Raw genomic sequence first — 20,295 nt, forward strand, 5'->3', positions numbered from 1 at the left:
CGGATATTTAAAAATCTTTAAGTAGTTACTTCTGAAGAGTCTTAGGGAAAGGGAGGTTGCAATAAGACCTTTATTTTTCAACTATAACCTTCAGTACTGTTTTTTTTTTTTTTACCATAAGCAAATATTATAATAGAATTTTAAACAACTTAAATTTTAGGAGAAAAAATTATTTTTGATTTGGGTGGTAATCCCTGATATTCCAGTCCACTATCTGTTATTTGGGTCCTTATCAGTGCAAACTCCCTGAGAAAAGACCCACTCTGTTCTGTAGCTAATGCTCTGTAGGCCAGATTCTAAACAGGCGGCTGGAAAGGGCATCTGAGGTTCCACTGACAGCCGTCTGCCAACTGTAATTGTCACTGAAGACCAGAAAGTCTGCCTCCAAGTTGCAAGCACCGTTTTTCCCTTACCTGAATCCTGAGCAAAGAAACCAAGGGCTCCCTCGGGTAAACTCCCTCATTCTCCATCTGAATCTCCTCTCCGGCAGCCAAGTCAGCCAAGTCAGTGTGCAGCCTGCAGCTCAGGGCTGTAAGCTAGTGGACTAAATAAATAATTTACTAACTACTTGGCTGTCCACACAAACATGTATGTCTCCCTGTTCTTTGCCAGACACGAGGTCTGCCCAGATGGAGTTTATAGCCACTACATCAAGACCTTCTGAAGCTACTGCAGAGTCTTTCAAAACCCCAAAAAGTTTAGGTCTCTGATCTTGAAGCCCCACATCTTTAAGAATCTGCCTCCAAACTTCAAGACTCTCTGGAGGAATTCTTATACTAATAGGGCTATTGCCGGTGTCAGCATAGCATAGTTGGCTGGTCCTAGACCTAACATTTTAGAACTAGAAGGCACCTCATTCAATTTAACCTTATAAATGGGGCAACCAGGAGACTTATTTAAGGACATGTTATTAGCTCATGGCAGGCTCAGGTTTCCTGACTCCTAATCCAGTTTTGGTCACTCCTCTCCCTGTTCTGTGGCCTGTGACTTCCTCCAAACACTTCTTGGAGCAAGCGCAGCCCCACTCCTCCTTCTCTCCTCTCTGTCACTCCCATCACCTAAGAAGTCCAGTGGTCCTTCACACTGCCTTAAGAAAGGCCTCTGCACTCTGTGTTGAGAGCATCCAGGGCTTACTCTTTGGCTTCCCCCCTAGGATTTCAGTGGGTTTTGACAACTGGAGGTGGGAGGAAGGCTGTGAACAAAGGATGGCAGTTGGGTAGGTGGACTGGACAGCGATTAATCAGAGACTGAACTTGTACACAGGGAGGGGTGGCAATAAACCTGACACATATTTGCCCCCCATACTCCAGTCCCTTAAAAGTCAGCTTTCCCAAAGCCCATTCTCACTATTCCTCACCATGAATATATGACTATTTCATCTCTAAGGTTAATTCAAGCCTACCTTCTGGATCTGCTCCAAAACCATACAAACTCCTAGGGTGTTCTGAATTGAAGCATGGTACGGCTGGGGCCAGACTTCCTGTCCCCTCACAGGCTGCAAGGATCCAAAACTCCCTTCCTGGGACTAAAGGCAATGGGATATTTGGAGGATACCTGATTCTTATAAAAGAGGGACGAGATGAGGGAGACGGAGACAGAATGGGAGAGAGAAATTGAAAGAGAGAATTCGTTATCTGATTATTAGTGATCTGACTGACCAGGTGCCCAAGTTACCACGTTGCCTAGAAAAGCAAAAATTGTCATTTAAATAGCTTCTCCTCAATCACCTCTCTCTGCTCAACAATAGCAATTATCCCTGCTCTACATTAGAAGTCAGTCATAATTATGAATACAATGTTACAATGCTAATCTGTCACAAAGTGAAATTAAATATCTTGCAAACCATGTAGAATTTAATGGAATCAAAGGCTTGTCAGAAAGCAGAACTGCAGGTCATGTCACTGGCAAATGAGGATCAGGCAGATTTGACCAGTAAAGAGATAGAAAAGGGAAAATCAGCAAGAGATGGAAGGATAATCCACTTGAGAATACTTTAAATATCAAAGGGTGAAAAAAAAGGCTTGGATAAAAAGTTAAGTTTTGGGATATTTTTGCAAAAATGAGTCTTTCTAAGAGAGTGCTCAAAGTCAATCACAAAACAAAGGAGGTTTAATTGTGCTATTATACAGTTTTGTCAACACAATTAAGCTGAAAAGTTAACAGTTCTTTTGTTGTGTATTTATTCTACAACTTAGTGCATAGTTGCAATGATAACCTAAGCTTCGTAACTAAAAAGTGAAAATAAACTTAGTTTCATCCTTTTCAGTTTCATTTTAAAGGTAAGTTTCCAATCAAAAATTTTTACTGTGAAATTTTACACCCCTGCTTTCTGTGCATTTATTTACGTTGGTCCTTTCTCTAATACCAACTTCCTCAGGTAACGAAGACCTCCTGAGGGTTCCACGGTCCTCAGTGTAACCGCCACCTCTCTGAATTATGCACCCTCAGCCACATTCACTTGATGGGTTGTTATAGAAACACACAGGTAATTGTAACATAACCAACATGACTGAGCCCTGTCTACCAGGCACTGTTCCAAGCACCCCATGTGTGTTAACTGGTGAGGAAGCGGAGGCACAGAGAAGTGTAAAAACTTGCCCCAAGTCACACAGCTAGTAAGTGATGGATGGCACTGAGTTTGCAATGTGGCTGCAGAGACCACGTTCTTTTCCACGATGCCATAAATATATCATGTGCATTTGGACTTGACTTCGTGAAGGAAAGAATACTGATTCTCCTTAAGGAAGAAAAGATGTTCTAGAATTATCCCTGAGCCTGGACTCACCTGGCCGTATTTAGGTTCCGATAGAGCTGCCCAAGGGACTCCAGCAGCCTCCCCTCCATCTCCCGGTCCCTGAGTTGCTGAGCCAGGGCCAGCCAGTGCTCGTGGTAGGTGATACATGCCTCGGGGCTCGGGGACACAGAGCTGTAGAAATGGCAGAGGGATCTGGTGACCTGAAGCTGACCTGAACATAAAGCAGGAACATGGATGAGATGACCGGAGATAGGACAAAGGAAAAAACGTCTTCTAACACTTTTCTCTAAAGCATCCCAGCAGCACGGGATATACTCACTCTTCAGGTGTTGATGCCTTAATCCAAACAGCAATGCCATTTCGTAACAAAAGCGGCCACTGGCCAGCTGGCGTCGATACACCTCAACTTGGGCCAACCAGAGAAGAACCTGTACTAGTTCCATGTCTGTCTCCATGCTGGCCTGGAGTTTAGAATAGAGTTGCACAGCCTGCAGAAGATAGTCCCTGGCTGGCTGCTGAGTCCAGGATTTAAGGGTCAGATGGCCAAGATTGGCCAAAGCCACCGCCTGGTTGCGCACATCCCTTGCCTCCTGAGCTCTGTTCAAGGCCCGAAGATAGCTGTTGGCTGCCCTGTTCACCCGGCCTTCACCTTGAAGTGCGAGTCCCAGGAGGTTATGGACCACTCCCTTTTGGGTAACACTCTCTGTCTCCTTCAGGGAGTATAAGAGTGGCTCGAGGATGTTCAAAGCCCTCTTTGCCTGGCTGGCTAAGAGATAGGCCCATGCCAAGCAGAGGGAAGACTCAAAAGCTTCCTGCTCACTCAGCAGCTGGCCTAGCAACAAGGCTTGGCTCAGGTAGTGGATGGCACCATCAGGAGACCTATGCTGGAGGTACACTTTGGACAGGATGAGACACAGGGTCCTCTGGGTGCTCTGATCCACCTGCTCCTCACAGGCAGCCAGTGCCTGCCTGAGTGCTGGGCATGCCAGGGCAGAAACTTCACCCCAGCTTGGGGAGGGGATGCCAAGGAGCTTGGTGGTGTTCTGGAGGACCAGGTGGACCTGCCAAATTGGAAGGGCCATACCTTGGGTGCTCTGAGTACCACGCTGCCGGACAGAAGCCACCGCAAGGTGTGGCAGATATTTCTCGTCATAGAGAAAACTCAAGATAGTGGCTGCAGCATCCGAGGTGGGAGGGTGTCCAGAGAGGAGCTGCAGGCGCTCAGCAAAGGGCAGGACCTCGTCGTGCCGGCCGAGGCTTAGGAGCAATCGGACGGCCAGGAAGCAGGCTCTGGCCTCCAGGGGGCAGCTGCCCGACACAATGCCCTGTCTCAGCACATAGGCCACCACATCCAGCTCACTCTTGGCACTATACTCCCGGTCAGGCAGGCAGACCAACATGGCACCTGCCTTCTCCAACAGGCCCGAGCCTTTATGCCTCAGCCTCTGCCTCAGGTAGATGGCCGCCAAATTGATGTACAGGGCAGCCACCAAGGATAGGTCCTTAAATGCCCCGTTGAGAATGTGGATGGCCTCCTCAAAGTACACCCTGGCCTGAGAGAGTTTGACCTTCCTAACGCTTAGCCGGCCCAGGAGGAAGCAGAGCCGGGCATGGGCCCAGGTCATGTGGCTCCGCTTGGCCCACTTCCTCGAGGCCTCCAGGTAGGCCACGAGCTCATCCTCCTCAGAGTAGCTGTAGAAGGAAGTTGTGAGGAAAGAGAAGGAAAAATCATAGAGGCTCTGAAAGTGGTCAGCATAACCCTCGTGATCCAGAAAAGCCAATATGGGGGTGAAGTTCTCAGCCTCCTCCTCCTCCTGACCGGTGTTCAGGTCCATGAACAGTTCCGGGTCATCGAGGTCATCAGGCTCTGGCAGGTGATAGGTGTCTGAGGCGGCTGAAAGGAGCTCCTCCTCCAGGCTGGAGTCCTCGGAGCTGCTGGACTGTCTGGAGCCCACGGCCTGATGCTCCTCCCAGGCTCCACCAGGCCGGGTCTCCTTGAAGCCTTCGGGCTGGGACGCTGTAAGGGATAGGCAGAATTGAGCAACCCTAAGTACTTGCAACTATGGTGGTCAGCTCTTGGCAAGAGGACAGGACGCTATCCTGCAGGACTGGAGGTCAGGTTCAGCATGATCTCTACTCACCGCTCAGATCGTTTGGAAGACTCTGGATGGATTCAAACCCACCTGGATAGAGATGAAGGACGAACCCATGTTAGGTTAGAATGGCCCAGTATGCTTATGCCTACAGGTGCTCCCTGACCAGTGGCCCCTTGGACACTTTTTCAGTTTCAGACCATTTGCCATCCCTAAGGTACTAGGCAGCATCTTCCCTTCACCATCAATGCTGCAGGGACCTGAAGATCATCTTACTTAACCCACTCACCTTACAGTTGGGAACTGAGGTAGAAACGAGAACAGAGTCAGAGAAGAAAAGCCAGAAACATGAGCTCTATGACAAGAGGTGTGCGTATGGGTTGGGGGGCAGAGGGTAGAATCTGAAGGCCCAAATGTCTCAGCAAGTTATGACAAAGCCATGAACAGAACTCCAAGGGCAGCGCACTTTGTGGTACGTGGCACTGCCTCCCATTTATGTGTGTACAGCCTTCCTTCTTCCTTCCTCCATTCATTCATCATCCATCCACTCAAAAGACAGACTCAGTGTGCACAATGTGCTTCGTAAATTTGACAGGATGAGGTGACCAAATATAAATAATGAAGAAAAGAAGGTAAAGAAGCATCTGCAGTTCCTAAGTTTTGTTCCCTGAAGTACCTTGGTGGGATGAAGTGGGAGAAGGGACAGTCTTGAGCAGTTTTAGATGTTTTGAGTTTGCGGTACTTGCAGGAGTTCTAGCAGAGAATGAAATAGATCTGCGGCCAAGGAGAAAAGTGGAGACTTGCAAATATGGACTTGTGACTGACAACAGGTCACAAAGAGTGGGTCAAAGTCCCAGAAGAAGGATTTGGAAGGAAACACAAAGCAGGTGGGGGAGGAGTGGGGAGAGGGGATTTGTGAATGAGCCAGAAAAACTTCAGCATTTACTTGCAGATGGGAGCCAATGAAGGAGACTGAAAAAGCAGTCTGTAAAGAGAAAAGAGGAGTCAAGGAGACCAAGGTGGCTTATGGTGCACCCACCTAACATAACAAAAGTGAAATAAGATAAGGTGAGAACCAAGAAGACAACCTGGGGTTTGGCAGCAAAGAAGTTGACCCCCTTGGCTAAAGCAGCCACAGTGGAACTTGTGGAGGCGAAGGCCAGGTTCATGCTCCATAGGACAAGGGCTGCTAGAAAGAAGATTCTACCTCTTCCTGGAAAAAAAGCAATAGCCAGCCACCTGTGCCTGCACTCTGAGCTCTCCAGTGCACTTTGAGGGTAGCAGGCCCCTCACCAAGTCAAGCCTCCACTTGCTATTCTCTAGGGAAGGCTTCTTCTGTGAGTGTCATTGCACATACTTAAGATCTGCAACCCCCAAAGGTCCCACAGCCAAACACAGCAGAGCTAGAGAACTGGGCTCTGGAGAGCTGTTCATGCACCTGGCCCTCCCCGATGTGGCGGAACACGTGCCAGTCTTATGCAGTCATTTCTCTGCAGGCCAGGCCCACCGAGAGCACAAATGATGCATGAGTTACCAAAAAAATGCTTCCTCTGGGAAGAAGAATTACAGGGCATAGGCCTTGGGGGAGTTGGAATTCACCAATAGGATGCACCCTCTGCTGGTTGCCTTGGTGCCAGGGATAGCCCGTGCAGCCATAAGGCGTAGCCCTGCACCCAGCAGAGTTGCACTCCTGGTCTGTAGATACGAGCTAATGGGCTGCCTGAGACCTGCCCCTGGACCTCTCTCAACCACTGGATCAACAATTGGCAGATACCCTGGATCCAAGCCTGTAGCCACCCTGCCTTCAAGGCAGACCCCAAGTAGTCCTTGATTTTTAGACCTTTCAGACCTCCTGCCTACCAGGCTGGATTCATAGCTTCAGCTTCCTGGCTCAGCCTGGTGGGGCACTGTGATCGGCTTGTGGCAAGAAAGTGCTGCCAGGGCTGGTGCTGATGCCAGGGTGAGGTGCTCTTCACAAATGTTCCTGTGCCTGGAAGAAACTCTCCAATTCCCACCTCTGCTCCAGGAGCTGGCCTGAGGGTCCTTTCTGCAGAATCTCTGGCTGCACCCGTGAAATGTGCGCCATCTAATCTGGCCATACAGGAGTAGACACAACATCACCATCACTGAAGAGATAGGAGAAACAGGAATCCTTCCTCAAACCCTGTCAATGAATGCATTTCCTGACACAGAGCAGTGGGCCCCTCCCAAAGTAAAAGAAAAGAGTATCATTCATTCACTCAGTCAGTCATTCAGACACTGCTGAAAACTCTGCTAGGCACTGAGGTCCCTCACCCACCCAAAGCTAACACACCCAACAGTCCAATGTAATTTTGTGTCAGGGGCAGCGTGGTGCAGTAGGGATTGTCCTGACGAGAAGACAGGGGAGGGCAGTTCTTATCCAGGCACTAATTCACTTGGGCCTCAGTTTCCTAATCTGTAAAATAAGAGGAGAAGTCATCTCTTAGGGTCCTTCTAGCTATGACATTCTATGGCTCCACCCTTATTACTGGGGAGCCAGACCTACTTCAGCTCTAGAAGGAAAACCCTCAGCCACAGCTCAGGAAGTTTTCTTCTCCAGGATTAGAATGGGAGGCTCAATATGGCCAGCCTCCCATGCTATAGCTGAGTTGATTTCATCACATCTCAGAGTTTCTAGGCAGCAAGTCCCCCTCAACTCCAGAACTGTCTGAAATGCAAAGTGAAAATGCTGCTAATCAAATATGACCCAGGTTATCAACTCAACCGTGGTCATAGCCTCACATTCATGCATAGGATTATACTTTAGAGATATTCTGTTTCTAGTTAGGAACACTCCCTTAATCTTGAGGAGCTTGGGCTTTCACGGGGTCTGAGAAGCGAACACTCACTAAGCCGGTAGACAGATGTTATGTCCGTCTGAGCAAGCGTGTGGAGGAAGCTGGCACACTCAGCTTTCCTGTCACTTCCCGGCACCCCCAGAGAGCATCTTTCCTCATCACTGAAAAAGATGGAGTTCTTGCTCCTGTATTGAGGCAAAAGACATGGACACAGATCAGGGCAAGGTTCCAGACACGACCCCTTCTCTTTTCGCCCTAGGATGTAGTGAAGGACCCAGAGAAGCCATCAACCCACATGCCCAGAGCTGAACTCAGACTCCTCATCTCACTGTTGTATAATGTATTTATTTATACTGCAAGGAAGAAGAGCTGGTAGCACCTCATCTGTGCAGAACTGACCTACGCCGTTGCTGAATTGATCAAAGTGGCAACGAAAATACCCCTCCTGTTAAAACTCCATCTCCCAAGAAAAACAAAGTCTCTTCCTTCGACTCCTACCCATTCTTTGAGACCACATGGTGACCATTTTTAAGGGAAGAAATAGGAACTGGCTGCCCTAAATGTAAGAGTTGGAAAAGGACCATTAAAAGATGTTCTTTGACAGGTTATTTCAAGAAAACACTCGGGACTAATGACACAATCTAGAGGAACAATGGAGAAAACGTGACTGTGGTCAGAACAAACCTTTCACATTGGATGTTGACATCTGATTCCATGACACAGAACAGTGTTATGTAGCATTAAGATAGAGAAAGAAGGCTAAGGTGTGGGAAGGGGGTAGAAGGAGGGCCAGGGGGCTGGAAGAAATGATTATAAATAACAGAGTTCTGTATATTCACTCTATTGTATAAACTAATTGTTAAAACTAATTTGCTCACTAGAGGTCTGTCATAGAATCAAAGAATATGAAAATTAGAAGTGCCTCGGAAAGTATTCAGTCCAGTGCCTATCTGGACAACATTTAATATCTCTTTCAGTTCTAAATATTCTTTAAACTTCAGAATCCAGTTTTAAAACAAAAATAACTTAGAAGCCCAAGAGTTAATAACAGCTAACACTTGGAAGGGGCTTATTATGAATCACACACTATTAACTCATTTAATCTATGCAGTGGCCCTATGATACAGGTACTATTCTTATCCCCTTTTTACAAAGGAAGAGACTGAGGCACAGAAAAAGTTGGTGGTTAGGGAGCGGTAGAGCAGGATGTAAGTAGGATGTAAGAAGAGGTTCTCTCTTTCAAGCAGGGTTAACGGAGGGGCTGGGATGGAGTGCCATGGTCTGCCACTTACCCATTATCCCCATAGCTCAGATAAATGTAGTTTGAAAGTCAGTGATGAGAAAACTAGCCATTAATGTGAACTGCTCAAGGTCCCACCTCTAATCAGTGGCAGAACTGGCACTAAAGCTGTGTCCTGACATCTATGGCTCTTGACACCACACTTACTGAACCCCCATCTCTCTGGCTTGACCTCCAGATTCTCCCCAGCACTCTAAGAGCCTCCATCCTCAAAAGAGCATGTAGGGCTTCCCTGGTGGCGCAGTGGTTGCGCGTCCGCCTGCCGATGCGGGGGAACCGGGTTCGCGCCCCGGTCTGGGAGGATCCCACATGCCGCGGAGCGGCTGCGGCTGGGAGCATGTAATTGAATTCTACATCTAAACTCATTTGAGATAAAAAGAATATGATCCCAAATTTCTGTAGAACACTTGAATTTTACAAAGCATTCCTGAATTTACTATTTCATTTACCCTTCATAATAACCCTAAGATGTAGGTATTTTTATCCATGTTTATAGATGAAGATTCAGAAAGTAATTTAGTGACACGCTCAGAATTACACAGCTAGAAAGTGGTAAAGCTGACACTGAAGCTGAGGTCTTCTGCCTCTGTGTCCACTGCCTCATGGCTGATCTGCTAACGTCCTGAGTCCCAGATGCTTAGAGTCTAAGAAGCTTGCCAAATTACGTTAGGGCTGTCCCAGCATGGAGACAGGCTTAGAAGGAGCGTGGCAGAGCTTCTAGAAACATGGCAGGCTGACGTGCTCCACACAGTGCTACTGAGAGTCTTCAAAGTCACTCTGGCCAAATACAAACACTTTGTCTATTCGGAGAGAAGGCCTGCCTGAGGTTTAAGAATGGGTTTTCCAGCTACTGTTGCTGTGAAATTAGGTAGCTGATGTTGAAATCTGGGCTGTAAAAAAGGAAACCCACAAAAATTTGCTTCCGTGGATAAGCAGTATCCCTTTCCCATGGGTCAGAGGCAAAGACTAAATATGACTCAGAAAACAGCTTCTGAGAAATTTCATTCTCAATACACTGCCAATTTGGTTAAATGAATAAATCAAAGAATACATGCATGCATACATATATACATTCATACATGCATACATATGTACAAACAGGGTACAAACACTTCAGGGAGTAATACACCAGTACAGGGAGGAAAGCTGGGGGAAGAGGATGGAGATTTCAGCAAATGCTGGACCATCTTCAGAAACCTGACCCTAAACGAACACAGACTAAGAGTGACACCCAGTGGCCTGATCACAGGGACAGCACAGCACACAAGGATGGTTCCCAGGACTTCTACACCCTGGCTGCTGCTGGCAGGTTGTTTGTGGGGTTTTCCTCCAACTGCGGTGTTTCGGGGGTATCTATAATCTAGAGAGTGATTTCTAGAGTGTGCAATGAGCCAGTTCTCCTCTTCTCTCCCTCTCCCACTCCTCCGTCTCCTGTCCACTTTCCCCTTCCCTACCTAATGCGCAACCTCTGGTGCACGGGGTCCCACGGGTGACCAGGTAGAGGCCAACAGGCAACTCTGTGCAAGTAAGGAGAAGGTTTCCTGCCACCACTTGGATACAGGGGATGATATTCTGCAGGGTAAGTGTATCCTGTACAACTAAGCCAGCTAAAATGTGATGATCAGATTAATTTAGTAGTACTGGGTTATTGTCATTTGAGGCATATGAGGTACAGAAGTTCAATATAATTGATTAAATCTGACACCTGCCCCCAGTATCCTGTTAAAACTGCCTCTCAGAGATTACCACCCACAACAGTAACAGCAATAAGAGTTAATGCATATTGATCATACACACACACACTGTGCCAGGCACCATTCTAAGTGTTTTACATGTATCAGCTCATTTTAACTCGACAATCTTATGGGCAAATACTAATACTGTATGAATTTTACAGAAGAGAAAACTGAAGCTTAGAGAAACAAATTAACATATCCAAAGTCACCCAGCTGGTAAGCTAATGGAGACACACGATGTGCTCACATGGCCATAAATGCCTTCTAGGAAGTCTGGCTCTGGAATTCTTTATTACTGACCTATGCTGCCACCCAATGACCAGTGACCTCCCCAGGGCCAGTGACTTCTCAATGGTCAATTTCAAAGGCCTTCCACAGTGTTAAGCATCCCCCACCTCCCACATGGCTGGTTCCTCCTGCTCAGCCGTCCTTTCTTCCTCTGATACATTCTTTCTTCCTCTGCTCTATAAACGGTTCTTCCCCATGGAGTCTCTGTTCTTTTTATTCTTCCTCCCTTTCACTAGGACCTCAGCTGCAGGACTCTGTTTTTGAAAAAGAACCCTAGATTTAACATCAGCAATCTTTGATTCCAGACCCAAGCCATGGTTCAGCTGTTTCACTCCGGGGGTCCTCACCTACTCCTGCAGTAAATTGAGGGGGTAGTTTTAGCAGCAGTTCTCACCTGGGCTGCACACTAGCCCCACCTGGGGAGCTTTAACAACCATGGCTGCCCAGGCCCCACGCAGACCAATGAAAATGAACTGCTGGGGGCAGAACACAGGTATCCATATTTGTAAGCTCCCAGAATCTCTAAAGTCTGTTGACTGGTCCTAGCAGTGCCCTCTCCTCTCCATTCCCCTTGCCCCTTCCCAAATGCCCCTAACCTCAGCCTTCTCATTGGTCCCCTGCCTCCAGGCTCTCCCCTGACCATGCACACCTCAGCCAAAGCCAGGGTTGGCTTCCTAGACAGAAGTCCCAGTCACATCATGTCACCCTTGCTCAGATACATTCAGTGGCTCCTCATGCCCTGACAGGCCCATGGCATAGGCGTTTCCTGTTTTCACATCATGGCCCCGCTGAGCCTTTGCCACACTAGCACCCTCCTGGTGACCTGCCCCCAACAACATGAATCGTTCCTCAACATCCCCCTTACTTTACTACCTGTGACCTCCTTTCCCTATTGACGTCTGTTGAAATGTTTTTGTTTTTTTTTAAATTTATTTTATTTATTTTTGGCTGCGTTGGCTCTTCCTTGCTGCGTGCTTGCTTTCTCTAGTTGCAGTGAGCGTGGGCTACTCTTTGTTGCGGTGCATGGGCTTCTCATTGCGGTGGCTTCTCTTGTTGCTGAGCACGGGCTCTAGGCATGCGGGCTTCAGTAGTTGTGGCTCGGGGGCTCTAGAGCGCAGGCTCAGTAGTTGTGGCTCACAGACTTCGTTGCTCCACGGCGTGTGGCAACTTCCCGGACCAGGGCTTGAACCCTTGTCCCCTGCACTGGGAGGCGGATTCTTAACCACTGCGCCACCAGGGAAGCCCTGACGTCTGTTGAAATGTCTTACACCGTGCAAAGCTGAACTCACATGTTACCTTTTTGAGGCAAGTTCTCTTGACACCCTTTATCTCCTTCTAAACTCCCATTGCTCTCCATACCTCTCCAGGAGCATAGTGAGTGATCTTCCTCTTATAGAGGTACCTGGGTTCCCACATTTCTGTGCAGGGAAAATGACCTTCTCTCCCCTCTCCCTAAAAAGGACAGGGCTTAGAGGAATCTTCTGCCCTTGGTCCACTCTCCTTAGTGGCTCTTTCCACAAGGGAAGGAGTTCCAGTTGGAGTGTTCAGAGCCTTAGGCATTGCTTGGGCTGTGTTTTCCCCATGTGGAGTGCTACAGTGTCTCAATGTTAGCCACCAACTCTGTGTTCCCTCTTGTACTTCCTGGGCCCAGGCTTTCTACTGTTTGCTATCCCCGTGCAGGATGCCCACCCAGAGAGACCAGGCAGTACTCCAGCACTCCATGACAGGGTGGATGGAGCAGGCTGGCCACCTGCTGCTGACTGGTCATGTGGTGGCTCTGCTCCTCAGAACCAGCCCTTCTGTACTTAAGGCAGCAAAGAGTAAAAGAGGCACTCCGCCATCCTGGCCAACACTGACTTCCCATACATTAAGCTTTCAGCAGACAGACCTATGTGGGAGGGACTCTCCATTCACTAAGCTGGAGTCTATAGGTCCCTGTGTGTGTACTCCCCTGATGGGGCCCCTTGATTGGGTGGGAAGCGCTAAGAGCAGGCCCTGGGTTTGGAGGGTTGTGCTTCTCTCCTTGCACAGAGGAAGGCCTCAATGACCATCTGCTGAAATGAACTGAACTGACTCCTTCCCTGATCACTCATATTTTCTTTCCTATCACTCCTCATGTCGCCTTGATTGTCAGAATGTGCTCCTCTGGGTTCATGTTACCAGGAAACCCTGAAGCTCATCTTCAAACCTGCTCAGAATGGGGAAGGACCACTGGGGAAGGTGGCCCTGCTCCAGCACATCCCAGAGGGTCTGTGTGTCATACTCACATTGCGGAATAAGAATCAGGATCTATGTTCCTGGTGGGGACAAAGCCCACTTCTCCTGAGAGCGCTGACTTCCCAATGAACCACTGAAGCCCAGGAATGACAAAGCCGATGATCTCAATGCTTTCTCCCTGGTGGAAATTCAGTTCATCCTTTTCTTCCCTCTCATATTCCTGCCAGGCCTTACATTTTCCTCTACCTGTGGGAAAACAGCACACAGGTTAACCAAATAAGGCAGGAACAGCTGAGCCTTCCACTAGCTTCCAACGTAATATGAAATGAAGAGTTCCCAGACTTTAGAACTTTAAGGACCAGTAAAATTTCTCTCCCCCCTCAAAAAAAGAAATTGGCAGGAATGATATAGGGTAACTGGCTTTTCATTTGGCCAAGCTAGGAAATTCAAAAAAGGAACTCCCATCCACTTTTACCACCATTTTATAAAAGAAATTTTAACAAACGTAGTAAATATAATCTCAGAATACTAGGTATACCTTAAAACGGAATAAAGGTAGCTTATGTCAAACTGGAAAGCTCACTATATTGTCCTACTTTTCTGATTTGCCATTATCATGTAAACACTTTGTCATGGTTGGCACAGATCCACAGACCAGGGTGAGGACTACTGTAGGATCTCTCCATTTCCTTCTGGCTCTTTTGGCCACTATGACCTTCAGTCTCCCCAACTGTAAAATGGGGATAATGAGAATACCTGTCTCTTACAAATATCAGAAAGAGTTGAAGAGATAAAGTGCACAATGCCTGGTACCTAGGCAACCCTCAATACATGTTAGCCTCATATCACTGGCGAACAGAAAACAGCTGGTTACCCAGAGGGTTCTGGAAGACTCCTCTTCTGACTATGGTCACTACCTAGCTTGATCAGCTGCCAAACTAGGATCTAGTAATAATATATTTATGAGAATTGTACTCTCCAGTTTACAAAGTACACTTATGTCCTTTTCTCAGATCTTTCTAGGAGCCCCAAAGAGTAAGTAGAGCAACTATCAGAATCTCCTTTTTATAGATTAGAAGGTGGAAGCACAGAGAGGGTACGTGATTTGTCCAAGGAGTTTGTGTGTGAACTAGAACTTAAGTCTCTCCACTGCTGTTAACCTTTCTTTCCACTAATCCAGCTCTAGTTGAGGTAGCAGTTTTTATATGCCCCAGTTTCCATATTTGCTTTAGCTCCCCTGCTAAAGCTACTGGGTTTTTTTTTCCTGACATTTTTGGTCAAGTTTCTGTTGACTGTGTCTTCAGAATCAGAAGTTCCCACTGCTTTGGTAGTATCTACCATGTGTTAAACACTTACAATGAAAGAAAACTGTCCTAAGTGATTTACAGATGTCATTTAGTTTAGTTTCTCATGACAACATTTAAAGTTGGTTTTACAGTAACATTTTACTAATGAGGAAGTTGTGGCATTGTGAGAGCACGTCATGAACTGGCCGAGGTCGCACTGGTTTTAAGTTGTGGGGCTAGAATTGGAACCCAGAACAGGACTTCACAGCCCCATGTTCCTAACGACAAGGCCATACTGCCTCAGATAGCTAAAAGTCTTGTTTGTGGTTGATTATTGATTAGATCTAATGTCTGGGTCGCATAATTCCCTCTGTTTCTTTTTTTTTAAAGTGGTACTTGGTCTTAGAACTTTAAAAACTGCACTTTGTGCTAGGTGTGGGAAGGCAGCTCCAAGGATGAAGATGAAAGGAATGTATATTCTAGATACATAGAAAACATTAAATTTCCTTATCCAGTAGATACAAATATACTTATAGATATATGTGTATATATTTATGTGTGTGTATGTGTATATATAAATATACATACATACACATGTGTATAGAGATTACATAAAATGTATGCATGTATTTATTCATAGATATGTATGTATGTATTTCATCTATTCGACAAATATTTACTGAGCACCTGCTATGTGCCAAGCATTCTTAATCTTCCTAAACTCAAGATTAACTTCACAGAACTCTGAAGGAAATTAGAAAATGTTTTGACTAGAGATTGAAAGCAGGCAGCCTGCAGGCCACATCTGGCCCATACAGGGCTTTTTTTTTTTCCCACATATCTTTAAATCCCTATGGTCCCTACCATTCCCTAACATCTTCCCTCCGGGCCCTCCACGCATCTGTGTTCTGCCTGTCCCTGGAGGTATTTATATCTACAGTACAGCCCTCATCTGAGACCTCTCATTTCACGGCAAGCAAACGCATGGGAACAGATGGTAAACTGGGTTCCCCAAATCCAGTCAGCAGCAGAGGTGAGACAGGAATTCACATCCACTGACTCCAAATCTGTCAATAAAAGGAGGAGGCAGAGCAATATTATCTCCCTAATAATACTGCCTTCAACTCAGCCGTACCGATCTGATAGGAGCCTGTCCAATCCCTCTTCCTGGAAAGGCCACAGCTTCCTGGATAATTCTTTAGGAACCATCTGCCAATGGAAACATGGGGTTTGCAAACATGGATTTCAAAAAATTTGAACAGTGAGCAGAATAATCCATTAAAATGATGCTGATGCTGATAAGTATTATTGTAATTTTGGTTACTCTCATTATAATAGTGGCAAACATTTACTGAGAACTTACTTTTTATCAAGCACTGTGAAAAATAAAGAAGCTCAGCAGGTCTGGGATATTTTCTGGCTCAGCAATTAGCTTGTCAGTTAAATATCTAACAAAGGATCCCATTCCATTCTCACTGTCAGATTCTTTGCCACACACAGAACCCACGGCCTGGAATCATGCTTACTGTCACGCTCTATGTTTGAGTTTACTGTATCTTCCAGCAAGGATTCTGGAACTTTAGTGTGAAAAACATCCCCGGATGTTTAAGGGGAGCTTATATAAAATGCAGGTTTTTGGATCCAACCTCAAGAGAGTCTGAGGAGGGCCAGAGGGTATAAACTTGCAGTAGAATCCCCAGGCGACTCTGGTACAAATGGTCCCCAGTCCCCACAGTGAGAAACACTGCACTGGAGGCCAGGCAGTGTATTTCTTCTTTGGTACAATGTCCATCTGAAATTTTGAGTTGTCTCCATTTCATCTAATTGTGCAAATCTTGACTTAAAAAAATAACAAAATATAAAAAGGCACCCAGGTTTGTTCCCTCCCTGGCACCATGGATGTCCACATCTGCAAATGTGCCTACTCTGTTCTGCAGACCTCAGTGCGCTCTGAGACCCTCTCCCAGGAGGTGAGTGGCTACTCACTGGTGGAAAGGGAGAGGCAGGGGTTCCAAGGCTGACACCGGCACCAAGCCCCGCTGACCCGTCACCAAGGACACGCCTTCCCACTCGAACTCGCCTTCAGCTGTCTTCACCGAGATTAACTCATTCTTGCAAAATGTCAAATACTCCCCTTCCTTCTCAGCTGGCTGAGCCATGGAGCACGTGGCTCTGCAGAAGAAGTGACCTGCAGAGAATGAGAAAAGCTCTTTCCAGGAGTAGCCGGAAGTGAAAATGGAGTATCCCGCTATGTATGTTTCCATCAGAGCCCAGATACTTTTCTTTCTGAAAGTAAAGTACACAGTCCGGGGGGAGGAACTACAAGAGGTCTTTGTGACCCCAGGAAAACTGGTACCAGGGAAAAAAGCCACTGAGAGGAAATTCACTTAAAATAGACACCAAAAACTCCACATAATTCTCAAGAATGAGGTTTAATTGGGACTTCACCTTGAGAAAAAAATGAAACAAGAGTTCATGAAAATATATTTAACAGAACTTCAGTTATAATTGCAACCTCATGCTTAATCTTAGGACCAAAAAAGAATAAATTAAGTTGATTTGGGTGAATATAATTTCTCCAATTAAATTTCACAGTCGTACAGTATGGAAGTTTTTCCTTCATATGATTCATGCAAAACAATCAGAAAGGGAATCATTCTGCAAAATATTCTATGCAAATCTGGCTCTTTCACTGTGTCTATGATGTCATCAGTTATTAACCGGTTGGCTGCAGCCTTGATTGGATCCTTCCTTGTAAACAGACTGGTGGGTGCTCCAAGCAGTTCCACAATATCACTTTCCTCGATCTCATGAAATCATGAAAGTTTTGCAAGATCTGCAATTTTATTTTACAATCAAATTATATCACATGTTTGGAATAGTGGTTCTCAACCTTGGATGCATATTAGAATAACCTGGGCAACTTTCAAAAAATACCAAAGCCTGACCCCCATCTCTAGAGATTAATTGGCCCCAGCTGAGCCCTGATATGGGCATCTTCTTAAAAATTCCCGGGTGGTTCTAACATCAGACAATCAGTGAGACTGGCCTACATAGCTGTTCACGTGATATTGATGTTAAACTGAGAGAGACGTTTGAAGTAATATTATAACAGGTGGGTTCATTTGTGAATATTTTCATGTTTAAATGGTTTTTGCCTACCTTTGTATCCTAATTATTTCAAGGACTCTGATAACATATATCCAGATAAGACCCCCATCCCCACCCCTACACCATGCTCACCTTCCTGGATCAGGAGTCCCAGGTATATTGTTTCCAGGTGTTTATCATCTACTGACACGTGGATCTCTGTATCCTCCACCAGTCGGCAGTTAAGCCAGTACTTGTGGTCAAAGAGGAGATGCTCCAGACACATGGATACGTAGCCTAAGAAGTCAAACCAACAAGATTCCTCAAGGGCATGATTTCTGCCATTAGCTGATCATTAGGGTGAGCAATTTCCCTCCTGAATTTCTCCCCCAGACCTCCATCCCTAATCTGACTCCACTTAACTGGAATTAGAAGAGCAAAAGAGGGGTAGCTAAAAAATTTCTAAAATGAATTGATTCTTCTCAGCATCTGTTGGGAAGTACAAATCATTTTTAAATGATATTTATTTTCAACATATTATGGGTCTCCATAAATACATAATGAGATTATCAAACCAAGTTACTTTTTTATAATACATCCAGGGAGGAATCTCCAAGATTACAATGTTGACACTGGGAGTTCCTGGTTCCCCCTTAAAGTTCTCCCGACCAAATTCGAATTCTTGTACCCCTGATGATGCAGTGGCTGGGGAGGTTCTCCATAGCCCACAAATGAGTCAGGATTTACTTCAACATCCTTCTGACCCTGCCCCTCACCCCATGCCCAGTAAGATCTCACTTGTTAAAACCAAACTAAAAACTGTGCAAACTGCAAAACTGTAAAAATTATGGATAGTATTTTACACATTCCTATAAATTTAATTATTTCTATGAAAATTTTGCTTCTTTCTAGACTTCCTCACTTTCTTAAGATGCAGAACCGGTCTCTTTCCGCTCTCCGTTGTGCTGATTTAGGCCCTGTGTATCTTCTATAATGGTGCTTCTCAAACTTTAATGTGCATACAAATCACCTGGGAACCTTATTAAAATACAAATGCTGGTTCAGTAGGTCTAGGGTGCGGCCTAGGATTCCATTTTTCTAACAAGCCCCAAGTGATGCTGATGCTGCTGGTCCATGGAGCACACTTTGAATAACAAGGATCTCTAATGGTCACAGAAGGAGATGTGTTGAATGGAGAGCAGAAAAAATCACCATGACTACAAGAGGAGAACTTACACCTTCTAGCCAAGAGCCATCTTGACCCTCCACCCCTACACAAAATTGCTTCCTGTGTAAGTCTGCACGGAGCCCAGAATTTTCTAAGAGATGTTAAACATGTGTCAATTCAAGTGGCCTCCTCTTGCTTTGCAATTGTAACTTTCCTATCATGAGTTATTCTCCATGGAGAGGGTAGGTAAACTATTTCCCACCACATCGGTACTGGTGCTGTGCCCCAGTATCCTTCTTTACCTTCTATTAAACCCTGCATCCTGGGGCCCCTTTAGCAGATAAGTCCCCCATATCTTTGACTTTTCCAAAAACATGGAACATGGATCTGGAACTTTTTTTTTTTTTTTTTTTGCAGTACGCGGGCCTCTCACTGTTGTGGCCTCTCCCGATGTGGAGCACAGGCTCTGGACGCGTGCGCTCAGAGGCCATGGCTCACAGGCCTAGCTGCTCCACAGCATGTGGGATGTTCCCGGACCGGGGCACGAACCCACGTCCCCTGCATCGGCAGGCGGACTCTCAACCACTGCGCCCCCAGGGAAGCCTGGATCTGGAACTTTCGAACAGCTACTTATATCCTACTAGAGGCTGGTTTCTTTTCTTTTTTTTTTTTAACCATCAATTTCTAATCTAGCTCTACTTTGAATCTAGTAGATGATCAATAACTGTTTGCCAGTTTTAACTGATTATCTAATACACTCTTCCTGAAACAAAGAAGTGCTGCATGTGACATTTTAGAGCAATATTTGCTTTAGATTTAGTTCCAGGCAGTTTGTGATATTTCAAAGGTTAACCATCCATGTTAGACTCTACCGCTTTTAATTATCAGAGCCAGACCAATTCCTTAATGTCGCTCTGCAAATTGGCTGAACTGAGAAGCAGGTGCTTCTTTACCTGCCTGCTCCATGTCATACCTAAGTTCAGGTAGGTGGAGAACTTCCAGATTTCCTCCACGGTCTTGAAGGTAATGAGGAACTGGGCCTTCTGGGACTGGATACACACCAACCTGGCTGAGAGGTCCTGAGTAAAAAGAACAGTGAGTCAGCCTGGGATGACAAAAGCATTCTGTGAACAAGCTCACGTATATACAACATGCTGTGTATGAACTTCTTTTTTTGAGATATAATTGACATATAACATTGTATTAATTTTTAGTGTATAACATAATGATTTAACATATGTATATATTTTGACATGATGGCCGCAATAAGTTTAGTTAACATCCACCACATCACATAATTACAGATTCTTTTTTTCTTGTGATGAGAACTTTTAAGATCTATTCTCTTAGCAACTTTCAAATATACAACATGTATTGTTAACTACAGTCACCATGCTGTATGTTACATCCCCAGGACTTTTTTATCTTATAACTGGAAGTTTGTACCTTTTGACCACTTTCACCAATTTTGGCATAGATTTTTTACATCACCAAAAACAAAAAAAAGGAAATAACCTAAATGTTCATCAATAGGAGACTGGTT

General features: G+C 45.7%; 1 protein-coding gene across 1 annotated transcript in view; it reads right to left on the minus strand.

Annotated features, from left to right (window-relative positions):
- Positions 1 to 20,295, minus strand: part of SH3TC2 (SH3 domain and tetratricopeptide repeats 2) — a 62,112-nt gene that overhangs the window by 18,451 nt on the left and 23,366 nt on the right. The window contains exons 4-12 of the mRNA XM_028492594.1: positions 19,726 to 19,831; positions 17,738 to 17,881; positions 16,481 to 16,682; positions 15,630 to 15,703; positions 13,259 to 13,454; positions 7,719 to 7,852; positions 4,897 to 4,938; positions 3,075 to 4,772; positions 2,786 to 2,966 (exon numbers count right to left, since the gene is read on the minus strand). Coding sequence (XP_028348395.1) covers positions 2,786 to 2,966; positions 3,075 to 4,772; positions 4,897 to 4,938; positions 7,719 to 7,852; positions 13,259 to 13,454; positions 15,630 to 15,703; positions 16,481 to 16,682; positions 17,738 to 17,881; positions 19,726 to 19,831 — 2,777 coding nt within the window. The remainder of the gene's footprint in view (positions 1 to 2,785; positions 2,967 to 3,074; positions 4,773 to 4,896; positions 4,939 to 7,718; positions 7,853 to 13,258; positions 13,455 to 15,629; positions 15,704 to 16,480; positions 16,683 to 17,737; positions 17,882 to 19,725; positions 19,832 to 20,295) is intronic.

Source organism: Physeter macrocephalus, chromosome 8, assembly GCF_002837175.3.
Source record: "Physeter macrocephalus isolate SW-GA chromosome 8, ASM283717v5, whole genome shotgun sequence".
Classification (NCBI taxonomy): Eukaryota; Metazoa; Chordata; class Mammalia; order Artiodactyla; family Physeteridae; genus Physeter; species Physeter macrocephalus.